The sequence below is a fragment of the Xenopus tropicalis genome, chromosome 1 (assembly GCF_000004195.4).
Source record: "Xenopus tropicalis strain Nigerian chromosome 1, UCB_Xtro_10.0, whole genome shotgun sequence".
Lineage (NCBI taxonomy): Eukaryota > Metazoa > Chordata > Amphibia > Anura > Pipidae > Xenopus > Xenopus tropicalis.
The window spans coordinates 184243689-184264024 of record NC_030677.2 but is presented as its reverse complement, the minus strand read 5'-3'; the positions used below and the strand labels follow the sequence as shown (position 1 = coordinate 184264024).

Genomic DNA, 20336 nt, shown 5'->3' with positions numbered 1-20336 from the left:
TATTTTCATTTTAAAATATGGCAAGAAGACCCTAGTACAGCAGTTAATAATCAGTAAATAAGTCACAAAGAGCAAAGGTCTATTACTGTTTGTCACAGCCACATTATTCTCTGGTCAGGTCTTTGGGAATCAGACTGCTGCTTACCAAACGGAGAAACATTTTAAAGGAAACATTCAGAACAAATACTAAATTGACAGACAGATTGTTTATATGATATGTGACCAATTAAATTAATCTTGTCAAATTTGTATGGACATATCCGTGAATGTTGCCCTTTTACTGCAAGTTACCATTTTTTTGGGTTGCTATATATGTATCCTAGTAACCTGATGCTTTAAGAGAATTATTGCAATATTTACTTACCAGTTGTATATGTTGAATGATGTTGGTTCTCAATAACATTTTAGTCTGTATTAGAGATATATATTTGATGTTGTGTAATCTCCATTGTTGTTTTGATATTAAGGAGATTGTATTATGAATGATATTATGGAACGCACTGAATTCCATTTAACATCAGATATAGGTATATATATATATAAGTGCGCGAGGCGTATTTTCGCAGTGCACAAAATAGCGCTCCTGGGTAAAGGGGCAAAATATATTCTACAGTGAGTGATTTTTTTTTCTGCCCCCTTTTTTTTAATTTTTCCCCCTGATGAAGACCCTTTATGGGTTTAAATGCATTGGGCTATACTTGTTGTGATATGTTTTTTGTATTGAATCAATTTCTTCTTTTTTTTTTTATTTATTGGTTTTGAGTGTGCTGATACTTTTTGCTCCCTGTTTGCTCCCTCAACTGATCACCTGACATGATGTAATGCAGGTTCTAACAGAAACAGGTTGAATTGTTGAAGTAAAAGGCACAGCTCTGTCTATTCATTGGCTGATGTAACCTAGCATGTATGTGTGCGCTTGGTTTGTGTGTGAGCACAGTACCTCCTACAAGCCAGAGATTTTAGTACATAGCAGTTTTACAGTGGCATATCAGTTCAAGTAGGGGTACTGCCACTAATAACAGGTTTGGTGGATGTCCCTGTGCAAATAACCAGAATAGAAAAGATACTGTGCTGGAGATATCTAGATGTGGCGTGGTGCTGCTGAATCTTCTGAATCATTTACTGAATGCCCGTAGTGGACCTGGCAGAACAGTGCCTGTCGGGATGTGCTAGAAGCAGAAACCTTGTGTGACAATCCATTACTTGTTACATTCCCACTCTAAAATCACTCAGCATGGAGGCGTTCCACTGCCTGCACTGCTGTAATGCTGCTCTCCACTGCCTGTTTCTCTTTCAGCAGTTCTTCAGTTAGCTGAGACTGCCAGGTTTGACTTTGAAGTGGTGTAGAAAAAATAAACAGTGTAGTGTTGGGCTAAAGGTTGTGCTCCAGGATTCTCATGGAAGTGATAGAGAGTGTTCAAACCCTCCTTCCAAAGTGCAGTGTCTTACTGCCCTCAATACATTAGACCTGCTGCTGTGCTGAATGGTTTAGTGCTAATGCATGAAGCACTATGACAAAAATTTATAGAAAATTACCAGTATTCTACTAAGATATTCTTGAAGAAACACATTCATGCTGGCTTTATTCATTGAATGTGGCGCCACCAATTTGCCTTGTGCTGCATTCTTAATAGTGTAAACTCAGTACCTGGCAGTGATTGGCACAGGGCTGTAGTCCCGCTTTTTCCATTACTATTAAATGTAATAAATGTAATGTGCAGCAAAGTGAAGTGACTGCTTACCTTTAGATATTAAAGGAAATGTAAACTCAAAAAATTCTGCCTAATGGAATAAAATGCATTTCTAAGCAACTCTCTCTTTTATCAATGGGTAAATGTATCTTCTGTCTTTTTCTTGCCTCTGTTCTGGTATTTCTGATTTTATAGCAAAGGTCTTGTGATTAACAGAATTGTGAAGAAGCATACAAGGCAGAGACAGTACCAGCAGTGCAGGAACAGATAGATACTGCTTTTGGTTGTAATTAAAATAATATTAATTGGATGCTACTAATGTATATTGAATAGTTTAACATTTTAATTTGACATTTTTTTGTTTTAGTTTTACATGGCACATGGTTATATAATTACATAGGGTTGAAAAAAGACCAGAGTCCATCAAGTTCAACCCATCCAAGTAAACCCAGCACACACAACCCACACCTACCAATCTATAGACTCGCATACATAAACTATATATACAACCACTAATACTAACTGTAGATATTAGTATCACAATAGCCTTGGATATTCTGATTGTTCAAGAACTCATCCAGGCCCCTCTTAAAGGCATTAACAGCATAATGGTGCATTTTGTCCACAGCTATAATTCAGCAAAAAAATGACATGTAACAAAATATGCCCATTTCCAGCACAAACTATTGTCGGTGGAGGATACTGAGCTGCCAGAGTGGATTTTACCTATTTGGCAAACCATGCAGATTTGGCTAAGGAGCACACAGTCATTTATGTTCAGATTTTTGCAACAACCCCCCCCCACAATATTAGGCGTGACACTAGTCTGTGTGTATGTGTGTGTAGATCTGTCCTTTTTGTTGTTGTGTGTGTAGCCCTGTCCTTTGTTGTGAACATTTTCATGACAAGTTTTTATCCCTGCCTAGTAAGTATAACACAAATGTGTGTTAATAGATTTAACTCTGTGCTAATCTCTCTAATCCATGTAATCCATGCCACAGATGCACAATCTGGTTTGCTCAATTACTCACTTTATACACTGGATGTTTACATCTAATCTGTCTATAGACTGTAAACCGTGACACAATTTGCACACTTCCCTCCGAAAAATGCATTTTATTAGCTTGTGTTGGTGGAAAATGTGCATTTGTGCTAATTTAGAAGACCTGTTAATTGAAAACATCAACAAGGACATTCTGAGGATACGCAGAACATATCTGTGCATTATTGGCTATGGGATTCCCATTCTATGCACAAATCTGTGACTGGAGCTAATGATGAGTTTAGCTATATCTGTTGACCCCCCCCCCCCCTTCCTGTAGGAAATCCCTTGTACATGAGTGACTGTACTAAAAGGAATGTATATTCACTATCGGTGTGCCCCACATGACTAATGAGTAGTGTGTGGAGTGGGGAGTGTTGAGCAATGAGAGTTGTGAGTCTGTCAGTAAGAGAGCAGAGTTTCCTGCCCGTGACTCAGTGTGCCCATGGCCCTAGCGAGGGCAAAAGCATTGCTCACTTTCACATGTTTTTTTATTTTGCAACAGTTGCTAAGGTATAATTCACTATTTTGGGAAACAGTGACACAGAAATCTTTTCCCTCTGCTTGGGGTGGGTTAAGTATCATTGCATTAAAGAGTCAGTATTGCCAAATAATGAAAGGGTTTGCTGTGCTTTGATATATAATGTGCTATTACTTTGCACTGTGTGTATGCTGCAGAGGCTGGAATCTAGTTGATATAGATAAAATGCTGTGCAGCCATTAAGGTTAAAATAGGGCTGAAATTAGGGTGATTAGTAATTACACTTCTGCCTCTACCGGCAACTAACCTCCCCGAATATTCCTTTCCAGCAAAGTAACTTGTCGGTGGAAAGGCATATGCGTTGCTTCAGTTTCCAAGTTTTCTCCTGCAGGCAAATTTGCGTGACTTTGTAAAACTAAGTGATGCGTATGCCTTTCCACCAGCGATTCACTTTATTGCCGGTGGAAAGGCATTTCAGGGAAATAGTCGCCCATGGTATCTGAGGTTAAATGCGGGCAATTCATTTCTCTGTGGGCCATTGCCCTTAGGGAAAGAGTTCACATAGGAAATAACAGGTAAGCTCTGCAGAATACAATGCTTTAATACTTAATCAGTGGGTTAAATGTAAGTCAAATTAGTCTGTTTGAGGCATTCCCCACCCTAGAGTTGTTCATGTCTGGCTATTTACTGTTTCTGCTATGCTGGCTCATTTCTGGTTTGTATTGAGAAACCCAATTGCTGCTATACTGCAACCCCCCTACAAGGATACGCAGAGCTGTACAATCTTACAGTATGCACAATTACACACAGGGAGGACAAGTGTTATAATAACTACAATAAATAAATATAAATGCACAGATTGTGCCACATGGTAAGAGAGACAGTAGAAAGGAGGTCCCTACAGGATACATCTTCTCTTCTGTGCTTAAGAGAAGAGGTTGTGCATTGGAAATTATCCAGTAGTATTGTTGGGAAGCAGTGGTGGCTGCTGCCCATCTTTAAACCCCTTAGTGGGTATCTGCCTTGCCCCTTATCTATATGTTTATGAGTTTGCACCCAAGCTTGTAAACAGTAGAAATTTAGTTTTACTTTCACTCTTTACACTGTTAAAAAAAAAATGCTGAAATCTTTACTGATATCCCACATTATAAACAGGTACCCAGTCTTCCTGCTTCGGCTTATAGAAGCTGCAGTGGTTAGGGCTTAAGGTTCGAATTCAGCCAGAGGAATAGTTGTCTCATTCCGCACTATAGTTCTTCTTTAAAAACCAGGGGCATCAAAACCAGGCACTGTCAGTAGGAATAAGGGACAGCTGGTTTGTGTTGTGGATAATCGTAATGGTTTGCAGAGCTTCTATGTTAATGTCCAGGACCTAATAAAGTTGCTGGCTGCCAGTCACTTAGCAGTGCTGTTCTAAATATCCCCTAGTGTTGCATGCATAGTGCGTCATTCCTTTTTCAGACTTCATGGGTTTAATCAGCTTTCCTAGTGAACATCCGATCCTGCCTGGCTTTCTTGTGCATGGCACCCTAATGAGCACCCCAGCTAGCAGATGCTGCCAGCTCTTAATCATGCGAGAAGGTATTTGTCAGCAATTACTTGTTTACACCTGCCTGCTAAAGGCCATGCATCTCCAAATATTTGGCACAATAATACTATGTATTTCCCAGTGCCCTTTCATCTTTGCTGTATGGTTCATAGTTGATAAAAGACACATGCCCACCCATACGCCCAAATAAACTCTAACTTACCAGAAATCCCAGACTGGAAAGACAGGAAGTTTTAGCATTGCCCTTCATGTCAGTGTTTCTTTCAGGTAAGTTTTGGAGAACTTTTAAAAGTTGTTGTTGAGGCCAAAACCAGCCACACTGTTAGTTCTTACTATCTTGCACACAATCAGAACTTATTGATGCTGATAACACTCCTCTCTCTAACTATGAAGACCTTAAAGAGGTGCCATCTGAGCATGCTCACTGCCTGCTCCAATTAAAATTAATCATCCATGTGCAGTAGTCACCTCTTTGAGGTCATCATAGTTGTAGAGAGAAGGAGGGCTCGGAAAGCAAAAGGGCATGGAGCTCCATGCTGTGGAAGTAACAAAAAGAGCTGTAGTTGAACTGGCTGTACTAGAGAAATAAAATAAATCTGGATGCAGGAAAAATGGTATGTTCTGGGTCTGTACATAGTAATTTGCTGACAGAGCTGCTACTATATGTGTTACTTGAAGTTCTTAAACCTGACTGTTTTGCCAACCTGGCTGTCTCTCCTCAGCCTGTCTGTTATAGTTTCTAAAGCCCCTTTATAGAGGAATGTACCTATGGTTGCTACCTCACCCCTTTAATACCGGCCACATATTGAATCCACATCCTGCATGGCTAATTAGAAATTAATTTAAATGCTTGTTGCATGGCTGCACATAAATCAGTTCAGTCTGCCTCTAAATGTATTGCTAATTAGCTATGAAGGATGTAGAATCAATATATGGGCAGTATTAAAGGAGAAGGAAAGGCTAAGTCACTTGGGGGTGCTAAAATTTTAAACAGGAGCAGCCCGGGATACCTGGAGCGATGCGCTTCTTCCTTCCTGCTTTGTTTTGCTGCGACTAACACAATAGGCGCATGTGCAGTAGAGTGAAAAGCCGACTTCTCTGTTAAAGTTCCACTATTCACTCTACTGCGCATGCACGTGTGATCGATCAGGAAGGAGGAAGCGCTACAGGTACCCGGGCTGGTGCTGTTCTCTCTGAACAGGGGCACCAGCCCGGGGTAAAAGGTATGCAATTCAAGTCACTTGGGGGTGCCTAACATTCTGGCACCCCCAAGTGACTTAGCCTTTCCTTCTCTTTTAAAGGTATGAGATGATAACCCTAAACATGGGGGATCAGATGTGTAATGTAAAAGCTTCAGGCAAATACTAAGACAATGTTATGATAAAAAAAAGTGTTAGTCTCTGGTGCCAGTATCTCTTTAAGGAACAAGGAAAGCCTGATTCACTAGTGCAGACTTAAATCCAAATATTTGACTCATGCATCTAAATCTGCCATGGGATGACTGGGAAGGTAAGATGGCAAGGCTGTGCCCCCCCCCCCCCAAAGTTAGCATGTACCCGTAGATAAAAAGGTAGCGATTGGATTCACTGGGAAGGGGTGCCCCACTGAATCAAGCTTTTCCTATTCTCTAAACTTTTTTACCATTCTACCTGGCCTCCTCCTGGCCAGAATAGCAGAGGGCACCCCTGTAGCACATTTGTGATATTAGCACCGCTAATTACAAATGTAAAATGTCGAATTTTACTTGCACCCCCCACCACCACCACCATTTCCCTTACATAACTGATTGGCTGCTCTGGTGACTGGGCAGCTGTAAAAATCTCCAGTTCAGTCTTCAGTGCAGATGTGGGTGACATACAGCCCTAAGCCTGGGCCTTTGTGGCCTACCCACAGATTTGAGCCTGATTATTATTAACACATATTTATAAAATGCCAACATATTCTGCAACATTGTAAATACATACATTAAACATACAAGAATACATACAAAAACAACCAATAAGCAATATGAGAGATAAAGGGCCCCTGTCCAAGAGATTACATTACATTATGTTCCCTTTAATATTATTGTTTTGTCCTCTCAATCTGCCTCTCTGGGAGACAATATGATGCTCCTGGCAATAAAAGCATTAATAAATCACAGCATGGTATGTATATATGTATATCTTTATTTATAAAGTGCTACTTATGTACGCAGCGCTGTACAGTAGAAATTGTCTCACATATATCATTGTCTGCATGCATGTTCCACCTGAACTGAGTGACTTAAAAAGTAAAAGCCCAATTTTGTATGAACAAATGATTGTAATTAAATTTCTCGGATTAATGAAACTGGTTTGGTTTGTATTAGGGAAGGGTTACTTTTGGTCTTTGACCAACAATAACCTTTGGTGTAAGAGCATGCTCTCCTCTCTTCTAGCTCCCTCTAGTGCTCCATTGGGGCTTTCACTCTTCATTATTTAGTCTTCTGCAAACATAAATAATTCATGTGTAATTCTGCATTAAGGAGAGCATTTTAAGTGATTCTTAGCACTTATATCCACTTGTGTGAACCAATTACAGTTGCAATTATTATTTATAATAATGTGTGCCGCTTTATTAGCAATGAGCTATCGGTTCATTAGGTTATCTCCTATCCATTTCCTAATCACTTTTATTTTTCAACCAATAGGCAGTAAAATATGAGGGAATAATAGTTATTGCCAAGCTTACTTTCACAGAAGCTGGCAGTGCTAGGGCTCACAATTATTTAGGCATAGCATATAATCAGTAATGCAAAAGCTACTTCCAGCAGAATTTATATTACTGACCAATTCTCTGATTTTACTGAATTACAAATCCGGAACTGAAGGCTTGTTATCTATGAATCCTGCATCGTGTGAGGTACCAGATGAATGCCTGCAAAGTGGGCAGTCTGTGGGCATCCAAATGAGGGAGCTGGGCAATAGCAATAAAGCTTTAAAAAAAAAAAAAAAAAAAAAAAAAAAGTGCTTCCTGACAATGCACCCTGTTATTAGTATCACTTTTGTTCTCTCGACCAAGTGGTATGACTTCCTGTTCCCCTTGTCGGTCGGTCTAAGTGATTAAGGAGATGCTGCAGCCATACTATTGACCTCTGGACAACCAGAGTGGCAGGTATTGAAAGATTTCAAAGAGGCTGTTCACTGATTACATTTTTGTGTGTGGGGTTTACATGTCCTTTAAGAACAGCAGCGATAATACAGAAATATGATGTTTGATATATATTTCATTTGATACTCTAAAGGGTTGTTTGGTTAAAGTATGTACCCGCTTTGGTCTATGTGACATTCTTCCAACTGAATTTCTGCGGGCTGTTTGGCATTGCTGGGTGAAGCTTGTACTCTCATTTGCTCTGAAATCAGGGCTTTATAGAACAACTTTTTTGTTCTTGAGCAGTTCCAGTGTTAGTCATTCAATGGCATAATGAAGCCAAACAAAAGGCCAAACTAACATTCAGTTTTCTGTGGCTATAAAGAGGTTCTTTTGCAGTAAGTATTTCACTGTATGTTGGACCACTCATTCTTCTTTGCCTTCTAGATGACCCATCACTGCTTACAAAAAGCAGCCCCACGGCACCATGCCACCACCATACTCCACTGTAGATATGATATTTTATATAGAATGGGCAGTGTTAGACTTGTACCACATAGATCACTTTGCGTACCTTCAGGCAGTTTAATTGACCTTTCATCTTTTCCTCATCTCAAAGACGTGATTGCACTAAACCAGTGTCCAACAGAATTTTTGGGGTTCAAGCTCTCTTTGAGGTCCAAAATATGGGCAGCTCTCCCATACAGAAATATGTAAATGTTGTATCAGCAATGATTTGAAAATATCTGGGGCAAAATGTATTCCCCCCCCCTACAAATTTCACCCACTTTATTAACAGGAAAATCTTGTAATAAAGGTGCTTCCCACCCCAATTTCTGCTCAGGAACCCCATAGTGGGTAACCCCCCAGTATTGTGCTAGGGTGTTGTGGTGTTCATACCATATGAATAGGTATTTGGGGGTGGTTGCTGCTGCGTGAGTGTTAATGCTTATGCACTTGGTGTTCAGCTCAGATGACAATCATTCTTTAAGTCAGTGTGCTGTCTGATGTGTCCAGTCTGACCATCTGTTTGGCCGTGTGTCCGGATGGATTGCAGCCTCGCGGCATCTGCTGGCTCGGGGTGTGTCATGTTGTGCAGCTGCCAAGAGAAGCACAGCTGTTGGAGCACATTCCCGCCAGCCCTGTTAGGCAAACTGCTCGCTCTTATTTCTCTTCAGAGAGCTGGGGCTTTCCTTTAGCAGCTGAACTATGTAATGCATCTGCTCCGCTCTCTCCGGGTTGGCCATGAATAATGGAGTAATATGCCCTGATTTGAGAGGGACACTGGGCGCTGTGTCACTGACTCTGCAGCAAAGTCACCTCATCTTTAGGGGTGGCTTACAGCCCTCCAAGTGCTTGTGATTTACAGCTTGGCTGTTAGGGGATGCTGGGAGCTGTTGTTCATGAGTCCATGTAGCGTTACAGTTCTACAGTACTATACATATCTTTAATGTGAGGATTTTTTTTCCCACCATCTGTCATGCCTGTAAAACTGTGTGAAAGTATGGACAATACTTTCACCCCCAAATCAGGGTCTGTGCTAATCTCTTTTTATTTATCTATAATTCTGCAGACTAGACCTGGTTGATTAGGAGTTATATAGTACATGGGCTAGTCTCTCCACTGGCTCAGATGCACATTTTTCTGCCTTAATCTGCCTGTCATTTCTAAATGTCATTGAATCAAATGACAGGCTGAATTGGTGCATTCAGGATCTTCTCCACTAGCAGAAAAACACCAGAGGACAATAGGTGTGCCATAGGCACCTATATCCAGTATGCAGAGGTGGCCAGACCAGAATCACAGAGACCATTAAACATGGAAGGGCACTGGATTAAAATGATTTAGCCTGGGAATAACTGCTTTACATTGGGAGTCATACAGCAGCTTAGTGCATTTCAAAACTGATTGTAGGCCCTGGACATTGTTCAGCCCAAGCCCCACTCCTTTAACATGATGCTGGGCCCCTTTTACCTATGGGCTTAGGGCAACTGTTCAGGCAATATGTAAATCCTCCGCTAATAGCCGCAATATACAGTACATAAAAAAAAAAAACAAAATGAAATTCACAATAAAAGGCTAATTAGTAATTTATAGGTAATTTAGATTCACATTACATGACAACTCAGAAGCCTGCTTTAGGATTTAACAATCTGCCATGGAGGATTAGATTCTATGACAAACAAACATCAATATCTACTAAATAATTTCTCATGACGCTTAGGTTTAGTTCGCTACTCACCAGAGCACAGTGAGCATGTGCGGTGTCACTGACACAAGGATGGCCTCACAGGATCCAAGATGGTGAGCTCCTGTGGAGAATTTTAAATGCCTGGATCATAACTATTATAAAAAAGCTGCTGAGCTGGTATGTTAATATAAAAGTCAGCATATTCATTAGTTAGTTAGTTATTCTGTAATTGAAGGTAAACAGAGTTAAGATGCCATTCATAGCTTGCTAAAAGCCTATCGGGTGAAAACCTTTCTTATGCAAAATATTATTTACTTGCATGTGTTGGTCACACTGATTGTAACCTTTAAATGCCATAACATATTTTCACTATAAGGTAAGACAACGAGACAAACACAAGCCCTATTCTAAATTTAGTCCAGGAGTTCGGCCTGTTTGATTGTAACTTACGAATGTCTATTGAAAATGTCTTGCCATACCTCTGTTTGTGCTAAAATTAAATTTTTAGGAGAAATTCCCAGTTTTTACATTTTTAGGAAATATTAACAAATATGTTTATTAAATGTTACATTTCGATTACTCTTAAAAATTCTGTCTTCCCATTAAGCTTTATAAGCTAAATGGTTTATTCCCCCCCCCCCCCACCACATTGTTATGATACTGCCATTTGAAACAGCAGAGAGAAATAAACAAGGCCACTAAGTGCGTTGCAGAATCGACACCATCGGTTTGTGGAGAAAAGTGGTAAATAATCTAGGAGCGAGGAGTTTCCCATGAGCCTCTGCCTGAACATTATTGACCCGTTTCAAGCTGACAGGTTGAGCGAATGGTGTGTGTTTCACTCGTGTCCTCAGATTCATCCTTTTCGAGACTAATTTTTCTATATCGCCGACGAGGAGCTGAAAGAGCTGTTTGGGATTCATGTGCATCTTTCCATCTCTCTTATCTCTCTGACAGTCCTGAAGGAAAGGGAAAGCAGATGGATCAGGCATGGATCGCAAAAGTGCTGGAGAAGGTGACGCAGTGCAGCAGGTCTAAGGCTGCCCCGTGAATATTAGCACCGGGCTGGTAATGGCCAGCCCCTCACTCATGCTTTAATATGCATATCTGAACTTACTCAGAGTCGCCAGAACTGTATTCTGGCTTGCGAGGAGTTAAGTAAGGCTATGGTTGCAGAGAGCAAGGTTTGCTGTAGTGTCACGGCATGGTGTATGTCTGAATCCAATTGGTAATGATGACGGGCAAGGGTAGCAGCAGTCGTCTCTGCCATACATGTTCCAGTACTGTGTAGTGTTTGTTGTGCGCTGTCTTTTCTTTGTGACCAGTTCATTTTTTTTTTTTTTTTTTTTTTTTTTTTTGCTATTTCCAGAATGATGTCTTTCCAGATCGGCTGTTGCCACTTAAGGGAGTGGTCAGTTTAGCTTCAGGCTAATCTATTAAGAGTGTGCTCTTGTGGTTACATAGATAGTAGGGGCAGAACCAAGTGGAGTGAAAGAGAGAGCTCATTGTAAGTCATTTATTCCTGTAACGTATCTGGTTGGAATGAAGGTTCCGTGGCACAGCAGGGCACTCCATGGTGGGCTCATCACTAGCCTGCAGAACTATAAGCCTCCATCTTAGCAACAGTGAATGCACAATATCTGTCTGTATGTTTCTTGCTGTCATTTCCATAAAAGCAGTGTAGGGTGCTAGTTCAGCACTTGGGTGCTTGTGTCACTCCTGCCTATACAATGGAATAAATGATTTTCTGGTCTTTCTCTCTCGGGCCGTGAGTAATTCTACAGGTTGAGTGTTGTATATAAACATTGTAATGCTATATTTGCTGCCAGACGTAAGACTGTGGGATGATTGGGTGTTGTGTTGCAGATCGATATTGTCAGCGGTTGTCCCCATATAGCTACAAGGCTGATCGTATGTTCTGTGTTACGTCAGTTACTGTAATGCATCTCACAGCCCATGTAGGAACACTCGCTTTAGAAAAACTTCTAAACACAACATGGAATCATTCCATTACTGTTCCCATTGGATAAGTAAGGGGCAAATATTTTCATCTTATTTTTGGTGTTTTCCTGCAGGGAAGAAATTCATCTGTGAAAAATTGTTGCCTTCACATGGCCAGAGCTTTAAAGTCACATGAAATTGAGGGTTTGGTTTTGCTAAATCCTACTGAAAGTGCTAGGAATCCTGGTCTGAATCATGGGTTTGGCATATCCCCAGAATTTGGTTCTATTACTATTACTGTGTTAATTTTGTGTTAATTTTTTAGTTAAAAAATCCGATTAAGGTTTACTCATTCTCACAAAAAAATGTGAATTTTTCTCAGCTAAATTCGTAGTGTAAATTTGCTACAGTTTTGCCATAGATTATAATTGTTACCACTGGGGATGCACAAAATACAAGCAGTTTCTTACGATTTAGATTTCACAAAAGAAATTCCTGGCCAACCAAAATCCCAAACCCTTATATCATGAATAGAAAGCACTTGACTTGGAAGTACAAGTTTCTTTCTTTTCTTTATATGATGCCATTTTTTGGCTTTTTCAGTTCAGACCTTTTGATAAATGTGCCATTTGTGGAAATTAGTTAGTTTCAAAATTATATATAAACCTAAAAAAATGGACTTTAAATAGATCCCTCCCCTAAAATGTATACAATATTTTCCTGATTTTATTTTGTGGCTAATACAAAGTTGTGAGGTTACTGCTAAAGGCTGATGAACAGCTAGGGAACATGTAATGTTAATAAGTAGGCAAATGGCATACTCAGATCATTGTCCAACTACAACTCTCACCATCATGCTCACAGCTTTCTTTGAAGTTGTAGGTAGCCAACATCTGGATGTGCACATACCCACACTGTAATAGTTTTCCTTCCATGATTCCCTAGCTGACAGCCAGTGTGCATCTGTGTGTGGCTTATGGCCCAGTTGGACGGCTGCCGTAGAGCTCTCCTTCCTGCAGCCCGTGCTTACTTCAGCTTCTTATTATAGAAGTGACCTCAGCTGCTGCTCGCACAGTGATGCTGGGAATGTCTCATGGCTCCGGCACAGGCCTTTGCTCTTAGAAAGAATATGACTAGAGTGTTCAACACGCCTGGTTACATACAGTAAGGATGTGCAGTTACATAGTAAGTTGGGTTGAAAAAAGACATATGTCCATCAAGTTCAACCATAATGCCTATATAAGTTGTCTTTGTTATAAGCTGGGGGTTTGGTGAGACAAGAAGAAGGGGGTCCAATTTATATTGGATGTTTGAGTAACCTCCCATCATACAGGGCTGCGTTTGAAAACATGAGGACCAATACAACCAAATGGCCACCACAGTGGTAACCAGTGCAGCAGGCATTAGATGTACTACATTCACCCACAGAAGTCAAAAGGCAACTTTGTCTATATTGTGTTATTGGCCAACTTGGTGCAAGATTTAGTTGTCTACACAGTGTCTGCCTAAAGGTGCTTAGAATGACAAGATAGACATGCATTAAGGCTTTTGATCCTATTTAGGCCAGTTTGCCTAACACTAAGCTTCCTAATTACAGTGCAGTGCCCTTCTCTGAGCCTATAATGCCTTTTAACAGAGGGTTTTAGCTTGCAGTGAAGGTTACACAGTATCACACACCTTCTCAATTGTTAAATCCGGGCAATCATGGCCAAACCCTTGAATTACCCAGACTTGCACCAGAGCCTTTTGGGAACCTTTCACATAGGAGCAGCTTGCCTTCTGCTCAGAATTTTTAGAATGTGTTAGAATGTTTTACAATGTAAGTCACCGGTGGGATGGCAAGGCGAGGCAACTTCGGCAATTTGCCGAAATCGCCTGCGCAGCGTGTGCCATCCCACCGGCGACTTACATTATTGCCGGTGGGATGGCAATTCGGGGAGATTAGTCGCCCGCGAACAGGGAGATTTGTCGCGGGCGAATAATCTCCCCGTGTGCCAGAGCCCTTAAAGGTCAATCGCTTGTTAGAATCCCTATGCATTATTCTTACAATTGGACTCCTCATTTTTACTTTCAAAGTCTGGCAGAGGTAATTAGGTAAGGTTGGCAAAGGTAGTCTTATTCAAAGTCCCAGCCTCAAGTTCATAGGTGCCGCAGACCCTGAAACTGCTGGGCTGCCTTCCTGGTTCCTTTAAATAATACCTAGGGGCTTTTTCTGTAGCCTTGCTAAATAATTTCAGCCTTTGGCTGCCAATCCACATGCATTGTGTAGGTCAGTAATCTCACATGCTTTGGTTACAAAATGTTAGGAGTGGCAGTGGCGCTGCCATTTTCCCCATCCCTGTCCTGATGATAAAATATCTGTTTATCGAATTTGCTCCAAAATCTTATTTCACAGAATAATATATTGTAATACTGTGTTATGAGTAATATGGTAAAAAGACAACATATTGAATATTATAGGCTCCTAGTAGTGCAGGCATGTGTAAAACTGCACTGTACATTGTTATTAAGCAGCTGGCAGCCTAATGTGCCATCCAGTAGATACATATGGGCACATACCGCATTATTACTCATTTTTTCTTACTATTTTGAACATGTTATATTTGTGTTTCTAATGCTTCTTCTCCTAGCTCAGTCAGCTAAATGTATTCTGTAAGGGAAAGGGATAGTGATTAAGTTGGCTTTGATAGATAAATGATATGTAGAACTCAGTCATTTATAGAGATTTATATCTTGCTAACAGAAAAAAGAAACTGTCAGTGGCGCAAAGGAAGTGAGCACATAGGAGATGGAATAACGTTCTGTAAATCCTTCAGGCTCTCATGGTGACACAACTACTTCAGCCTGCATATTGCCAAACTTTATTCCTCAGATTTCATATGTTAGATATCAGTTGTTAACTGGTTGCCAAATTTTTTCAATGAACCATAACAAACCAACCAAAACAAGAATGGTGTCTTCATTTCCTACAGATCATCACAAGAGGGCAGTGCAAAACACATTATATACATTCAGCATACTAGCTTCATATTACCATTACTTTTGGAAGTATTGCTTGTGAAACGTTTGTCCATACCTCTCAGAATTTTCCTGTGGTGGAGGGAGGAAGCAGTCCTTCAGGGTGATTCTATTTCAGTTTTATTATCTGTCCAAAGAGCCCATACCTTATTAAATTTTTTAGGGCATCCCCATCGCATTTATTTGAGTTTATATAGTGATATAGATTTCTCTAACTGTTCCCAACCTTGCAGTGTCGGTTCCCCTCTAGACTTCCTGTGTATTACTTTTACTTAACAAGGTATGTTGAGCTTGTATTGGGGTTAATTTCTGTACTCGATTGAGCAGCTACACCCTAGGTTCTATCAGTAGAGCAATGTCAGTCTTTTCTAGGATCAGTTGTGTAGCATCTTCCCAAAAGACATGAATTCTAGGGCATTCCCATACTATATAGAAGAAATCTTCCTGGGAATATTGACAATGTGGTCAGTTCTGATCTATGGTTGGGATTAATCTGTGTAATCTTTCAGGGCTGAAATATACCCAGTGAAAGTAATTAAGGACTTCAGTCATGGCAACATGTCTCAATTGTAAGTTTCTAAAGAACACTGGGGAGTGAGAATTTTTGTTTAAGGTCCAGAAATGTCAGTAGGTTACCCTCAGTTATGACATCTGCTGTGCACTTTGTTATAACTTGCCCACATTTGTGGACCTGGGATTTCTGTCAAGTGTTGCAAGCAGGGGTTACACCACAGTGGGGTAAATTCTGAACAGTATTGCTGTAGTCTAGGGTAGAATTGTAGTGTAGTTTGCCAGGGCCACACTGTTGCCTTCATCAGGGGGGAGGCTTTAGTAGTGTATGAGGTGCCCCTATATACTGTATGAGCAGGGCATTTTAATGGGCGAGGACAGACGGGGTGATTAGTCACCACAATTTATTTTTGACTAATTTTTGTGCAAAATGTACTGCGCAGGACTAGTCCCCACAACTTTTGAGGTGGGCAATTAGTGACTGCGAATGAATTTTAAAAATCGCGGCAACTAATCGCCCCATCTGTTTTCACCCTAATTTGCTGCCTTGATAACTGTTATCTTTTTGTTTCCCAGCTAAGCATCACCCTGGAATATATGGGTAGTAATATAGTTAATTGGAATGTGCTTCAGACCTATGATATAGTTAAGAACATATCTGATATGTTGTAAACTGCAAATGAAACTGATCAGTGCTGTGAAATAGAAGGCATTAGCCAGGGGCTGCATCGTGCAGCTGCAATAAGCAGCCAGTCCTTATCTTTAGTTATTGGAAGTTGAACTTTGTGAGTGGAAGACAAGGAACTATGTAAGACCTGGGTACAGTGAGGGATAACAACATATATAATTACAATTGATGATTTGTGCTGTTGAGAAGAGTAACGAGGTGAAACGTTTTCAAGAAAAACTCAGAAAAGTCCAGTTGTTTTAGACTTAATTCTACTAGATACTGTATATCATGACCTGGATGAATGAGAATCTTCATAGACACGTTGAGAAGAGTACATTTCCTTTACTAATGTCTGTTTTCTTTCTTTTGTGTAGTCTGAATCTGGCTATGGATCAGAATCCAGTTTACGGCGGCATGGCTCAATGGTGTCCCTCGTGTCTGGGGCAAGTGGTTACTCTGCCACATCCACGTCATCATTTAAGGTTAGTAATGTATATTATACAACATACATAAACAGTTGTAAATAAGAATTGCAGCCTATTTTATCTGTATTTGTGTGTAACACAGACTGAACCTTGTGCATTCTTTTAGGTGCAGTAACTAAGCCAAAAGTTAATAGCCAATTAGATAGTGTGATATTTGTTTCATATGCAGCATCATTTTTTAAAGGAAAACAATACCCCCAGATTGAATACTTAACATAATACAAACTATCTGTAGGTTAAGTGACTTATTACATCCTATTGCCCTTTTACATCCTTTGATTCACCACTTAGTGATGGGCTGTGTGCTCCCTCAGAGATCACCTGACAGGAAGTGATGCAGCTCTAACTGTAACAGGAAGTAGTGTGGGAGCAAAAGGCAGAACTCTGTCCATTAATTGACTGATGTGGCCTAGCATGTATGTGTGCCTTGGCTTGTTTGTGTGCACTGTGAATCCTTTGATCCCAGGAGGTGGCCCATAATTCCTAAAATGGCAATTTTCTATTTAGGATTACACAATAGCACATACTACTAAAAAAAGTATATTTATATGATAATGGTTTATTTAGATAAAGCAGGGGTTTTACTTATGAGCTTGTTTATGCAATATATTTTTATAGAGACCTACAATGTTTGGGGGTATAGTTTTTCTTTAAAGGAAATAAAGACAAAAAGTTGTACGTTGCCCTTTTTGGCTAAGGTGCTGTGCATCAATACAGTTGAGGAATGGAAAAGGGGCCACTGCTCATCACTGCATCAGACAATTCTGATAGTGTATAGCCACCTAATAGCTATGGGTTTGTGCAGATAGATTAGCTATGTTAGTAAATCAGCCCCAGCATTCATCCTTTAATGTATTAATCTAATCTGTATACTGACAGCATGTGTTCTTGTTTTATATAGAAAGGACACAGCCTGCGGGAGAAACTGGCGGAAATGGAGACTTTCCGAGACATCCTATGCAGACAGGTTGACACGCTGCAGAAATATTTTGATGCGTGTGCAGATGCAGTTTCCAAAGATGAGCTTGAAAGGGATAAAGGTAATGTATGTTACTGGGAAATCAATAACCCCCATCATTTGGAATGGCAATATATAAAAAGCGAAAAGCACCGCTAATTGATTGACTTTTGAGCGCTCCGTTCCATCCTGTTGAGAGATTCATGCACATTTGCTTTAAGAACTCTTGCGATACAGTACTTTGCTATGCAGGTGATTGAAATTTCAGCTCAATTCAAGTTCTCCTTTAGTCAAGCTGCCAAAATATCTGGCTCTGGGATAAAACGGTGAAAACAGATGTCAGTATTAAGTTGTACTGCTTTGGCTAAAGTTGCTGTATGCATTGCTATGGAATATTTCTCTAAAAGTAGTATGTAGTCAGCTTGTGGCTTCCTGGCCATTACTGTAGTGACCAGAGTCCATAGCCAGCTGTTTTAGCTCTCAAAGAATTGTGGTAGATGCTAGAGCTTTTAATGTTGGTTTAAAATCAAGTTTTACCTATAACTTGTCAAGCTTGTGCTGTATAATAACCTTTGTTCAAAAGATTAGGCCAACACACGCCCTGTTCTCCTCCAATCGTCGCCCAGGGCTTAGCTGGTGGGATCAGCAGCCCTCCCTCAGTAGTCACAAAGTATAAAGCTGGCTGACCAATTATTTGATATAAGGGGTCTGTCCCTGAAACAAAATGCAGGAGCACTACTACCATTACGTGATAGCATATTCCCTTGTCTGACATGGGACATGCATACATTTAGGGTTAGACAGATGTGCAAAACAGCAGGATTCCTTTTATTGCTGAAGCTTACACTGTAGCTGATAAACCTGGGTATAATAACAGGCATTTTGTTTTGTTCATTAGTTGAAGACGATGAAGATGATTTTCTTCATAGCCATCCCAATGGAGATTACATTCATAGCAGTATTGGGAGTAAAGATAAATGTAAGTTGTTCACTTTATTTATAACAAATTTATTGTCAAGATGCTGCATTGCTTGTCATATCAAATGTTCTTTAAAGGGGTGGTTTACCTTTTAGTACATTATAGAATAGCCAATTCTTAGCAACTTTAAGTTGGTCTTCATTTTTTAATATATTTTTTTAAGAGTTTATTTGCTTTTTTCTTCTGATTCTTTCCAGCTTTCTAATGAGGGTCACTGACTGCATTAGTCAAAAAATTGAGGCTGCAAATTTTTTTTTTTTTTTAACTTTCCATTCAGATCCTCTCCTATTTATATTCCTGTTTTTATTCACATCACTGCCTTGGACGCTAGCAAAGAGCTGCTGAAATTCCTGCTCAGCAAAAAGCAGAATATTAAAAAAAACACAAATAAAAAATGAAGACCATTTGCAGAATATTGCTCAGTATTTTAAAGGTGAACAACACCTTTTAAAGGGGTTGTTCACCTTTAAGTTAACTTTTAGTATTAGGCCAGGGTCACATGGAGTAGATTGTTCTCTTTCCTAAAAATGCAGGCAGAGTAAAACTGATCCATATTCATGTAGCTCAATTGAAAGGCACAGTGTTGGCCAGTATGGAGCTACACTGAGCAAATATAGGATTTGTGTTTTTTAGGCCGATATCTGTCTCAGAGTAGCCCAATGCAGACCAATGCCGTGCCTGTCAGTAGAGATAAAGAAAGGAATACATAAAGCCGGATCCACTTTCCTCCACCTGTGTACAGGCAGAGAAAAGCAGACATTCGCTCTCTGTGCCCCTGGCATTGCTGTTCTGAGATCATTAGCATTAGGTCTTTATTTTCTATTTGTTTAGCTTTTGTTCAGCATCTCTCCAGTTTGGAATTTCAGCAGCTATCTGGTTGCTAGGGTCCAACTAATCCTAGAAACCACATTGGCCTACCAGGTGTGCTGTCCACCCACTTGTTGCATACAAGGGAAGGGCAAGGGGCCACACAGAAAGACCTCTTTCTTATTGTTCCAATCGTTTGACAGCAGAAAGTGAAAAGAAGCTGTGGCTTCTCTTCACTTTATCTGCTCTTGCACCATGAACTGGATGACATGATACATCAGCAAATTAAATTTTCAAGACCTGTCCTATTCCTGAACCGACCTATATCTACTGAGCATGGTTATTGGTCTGGATCAATGCGCTGCGCATCGTTTCAATATTATTAGTTTGTGTATGGCCTGCTTTAGAAGACTGCCAAAATTAAAACCCCTCAGGGCTGACTTATAGACTAAATGAAACTAATTGCTGAATGTTATTGGTAAATTAGGCCTTCTCTTCATTGATCCAAATTACAGTACAGGGCAAGGCTGCCTGCTATACCTAGCCTGTTGATTATTTAAAGCATAATAAAAAGTCAGATTCAGAGACACTTCCAAGTTAGGAATATTGCTCACTTTTCCCTGGGCCAGTTTTCCTGTTCTGTTAAAAAGTAAAAAAAATAAATGCAAAATAAGACACCATCCAGGAGACTTTCCATCTCAGTGCTGGTATTTCAGTTTTTCAGGGGTCTCAGGCACAATACGTAGACACATGCATTCTGTAGAACAGAAGTGACCTATTGTCTTTTTGTAAGGGCAAGCAGAGAAATACATTGTACATTCATGGTGTAAAGAAGTGTTCTGCTCCACTCGCTGGAGCCACAGTACAGAAGCACACAATACTAAAAGGTGACAGTCAGAGATT

General features: G+C 40.2%; 1 protein-coding gene and 1 long non-coding RNA gene across 3 annotated transcripts in view; one reads left to right on the top strand and one right to left on the bottom strand.

Annotated features, from left to right (window-relative positions):
* Positions 1-20336, top strand: part of cert1 (ceramide transporter 1) — a 66316-nt gene that overhangs the window by 28575 nt on the left and 17405 nt on the right. For both annotated transcript variants that reach the window (XM_012957986.2, NM_203513.1), the window contains exons 4-6: positions 16579-16686; positions 17591-17729; positions 18546-18626. In XM_012957986.2, the coding sequence (XP_012813440.1) occupies positions 16579-16686; positions 17591-17729; positions 18546-18626 (328 nt within the window). The remainder of the gene's footprint in view (positions 1-16578; positions 16687-17590; positions 17730-18545; positions 18627-20336) is intronic.
* Positions 9947-11366, bottom strand: LOC116407786. The gene is made up of 2 exons (XR_004220556.1): positions 11183-11366; positions 9947-11024 (listed from the first exon to the last, which is right to left on the bottom strand). It is a non-coding gene; the product is annotated as an uncharacterized LOC116407786 (long non-coding RNA).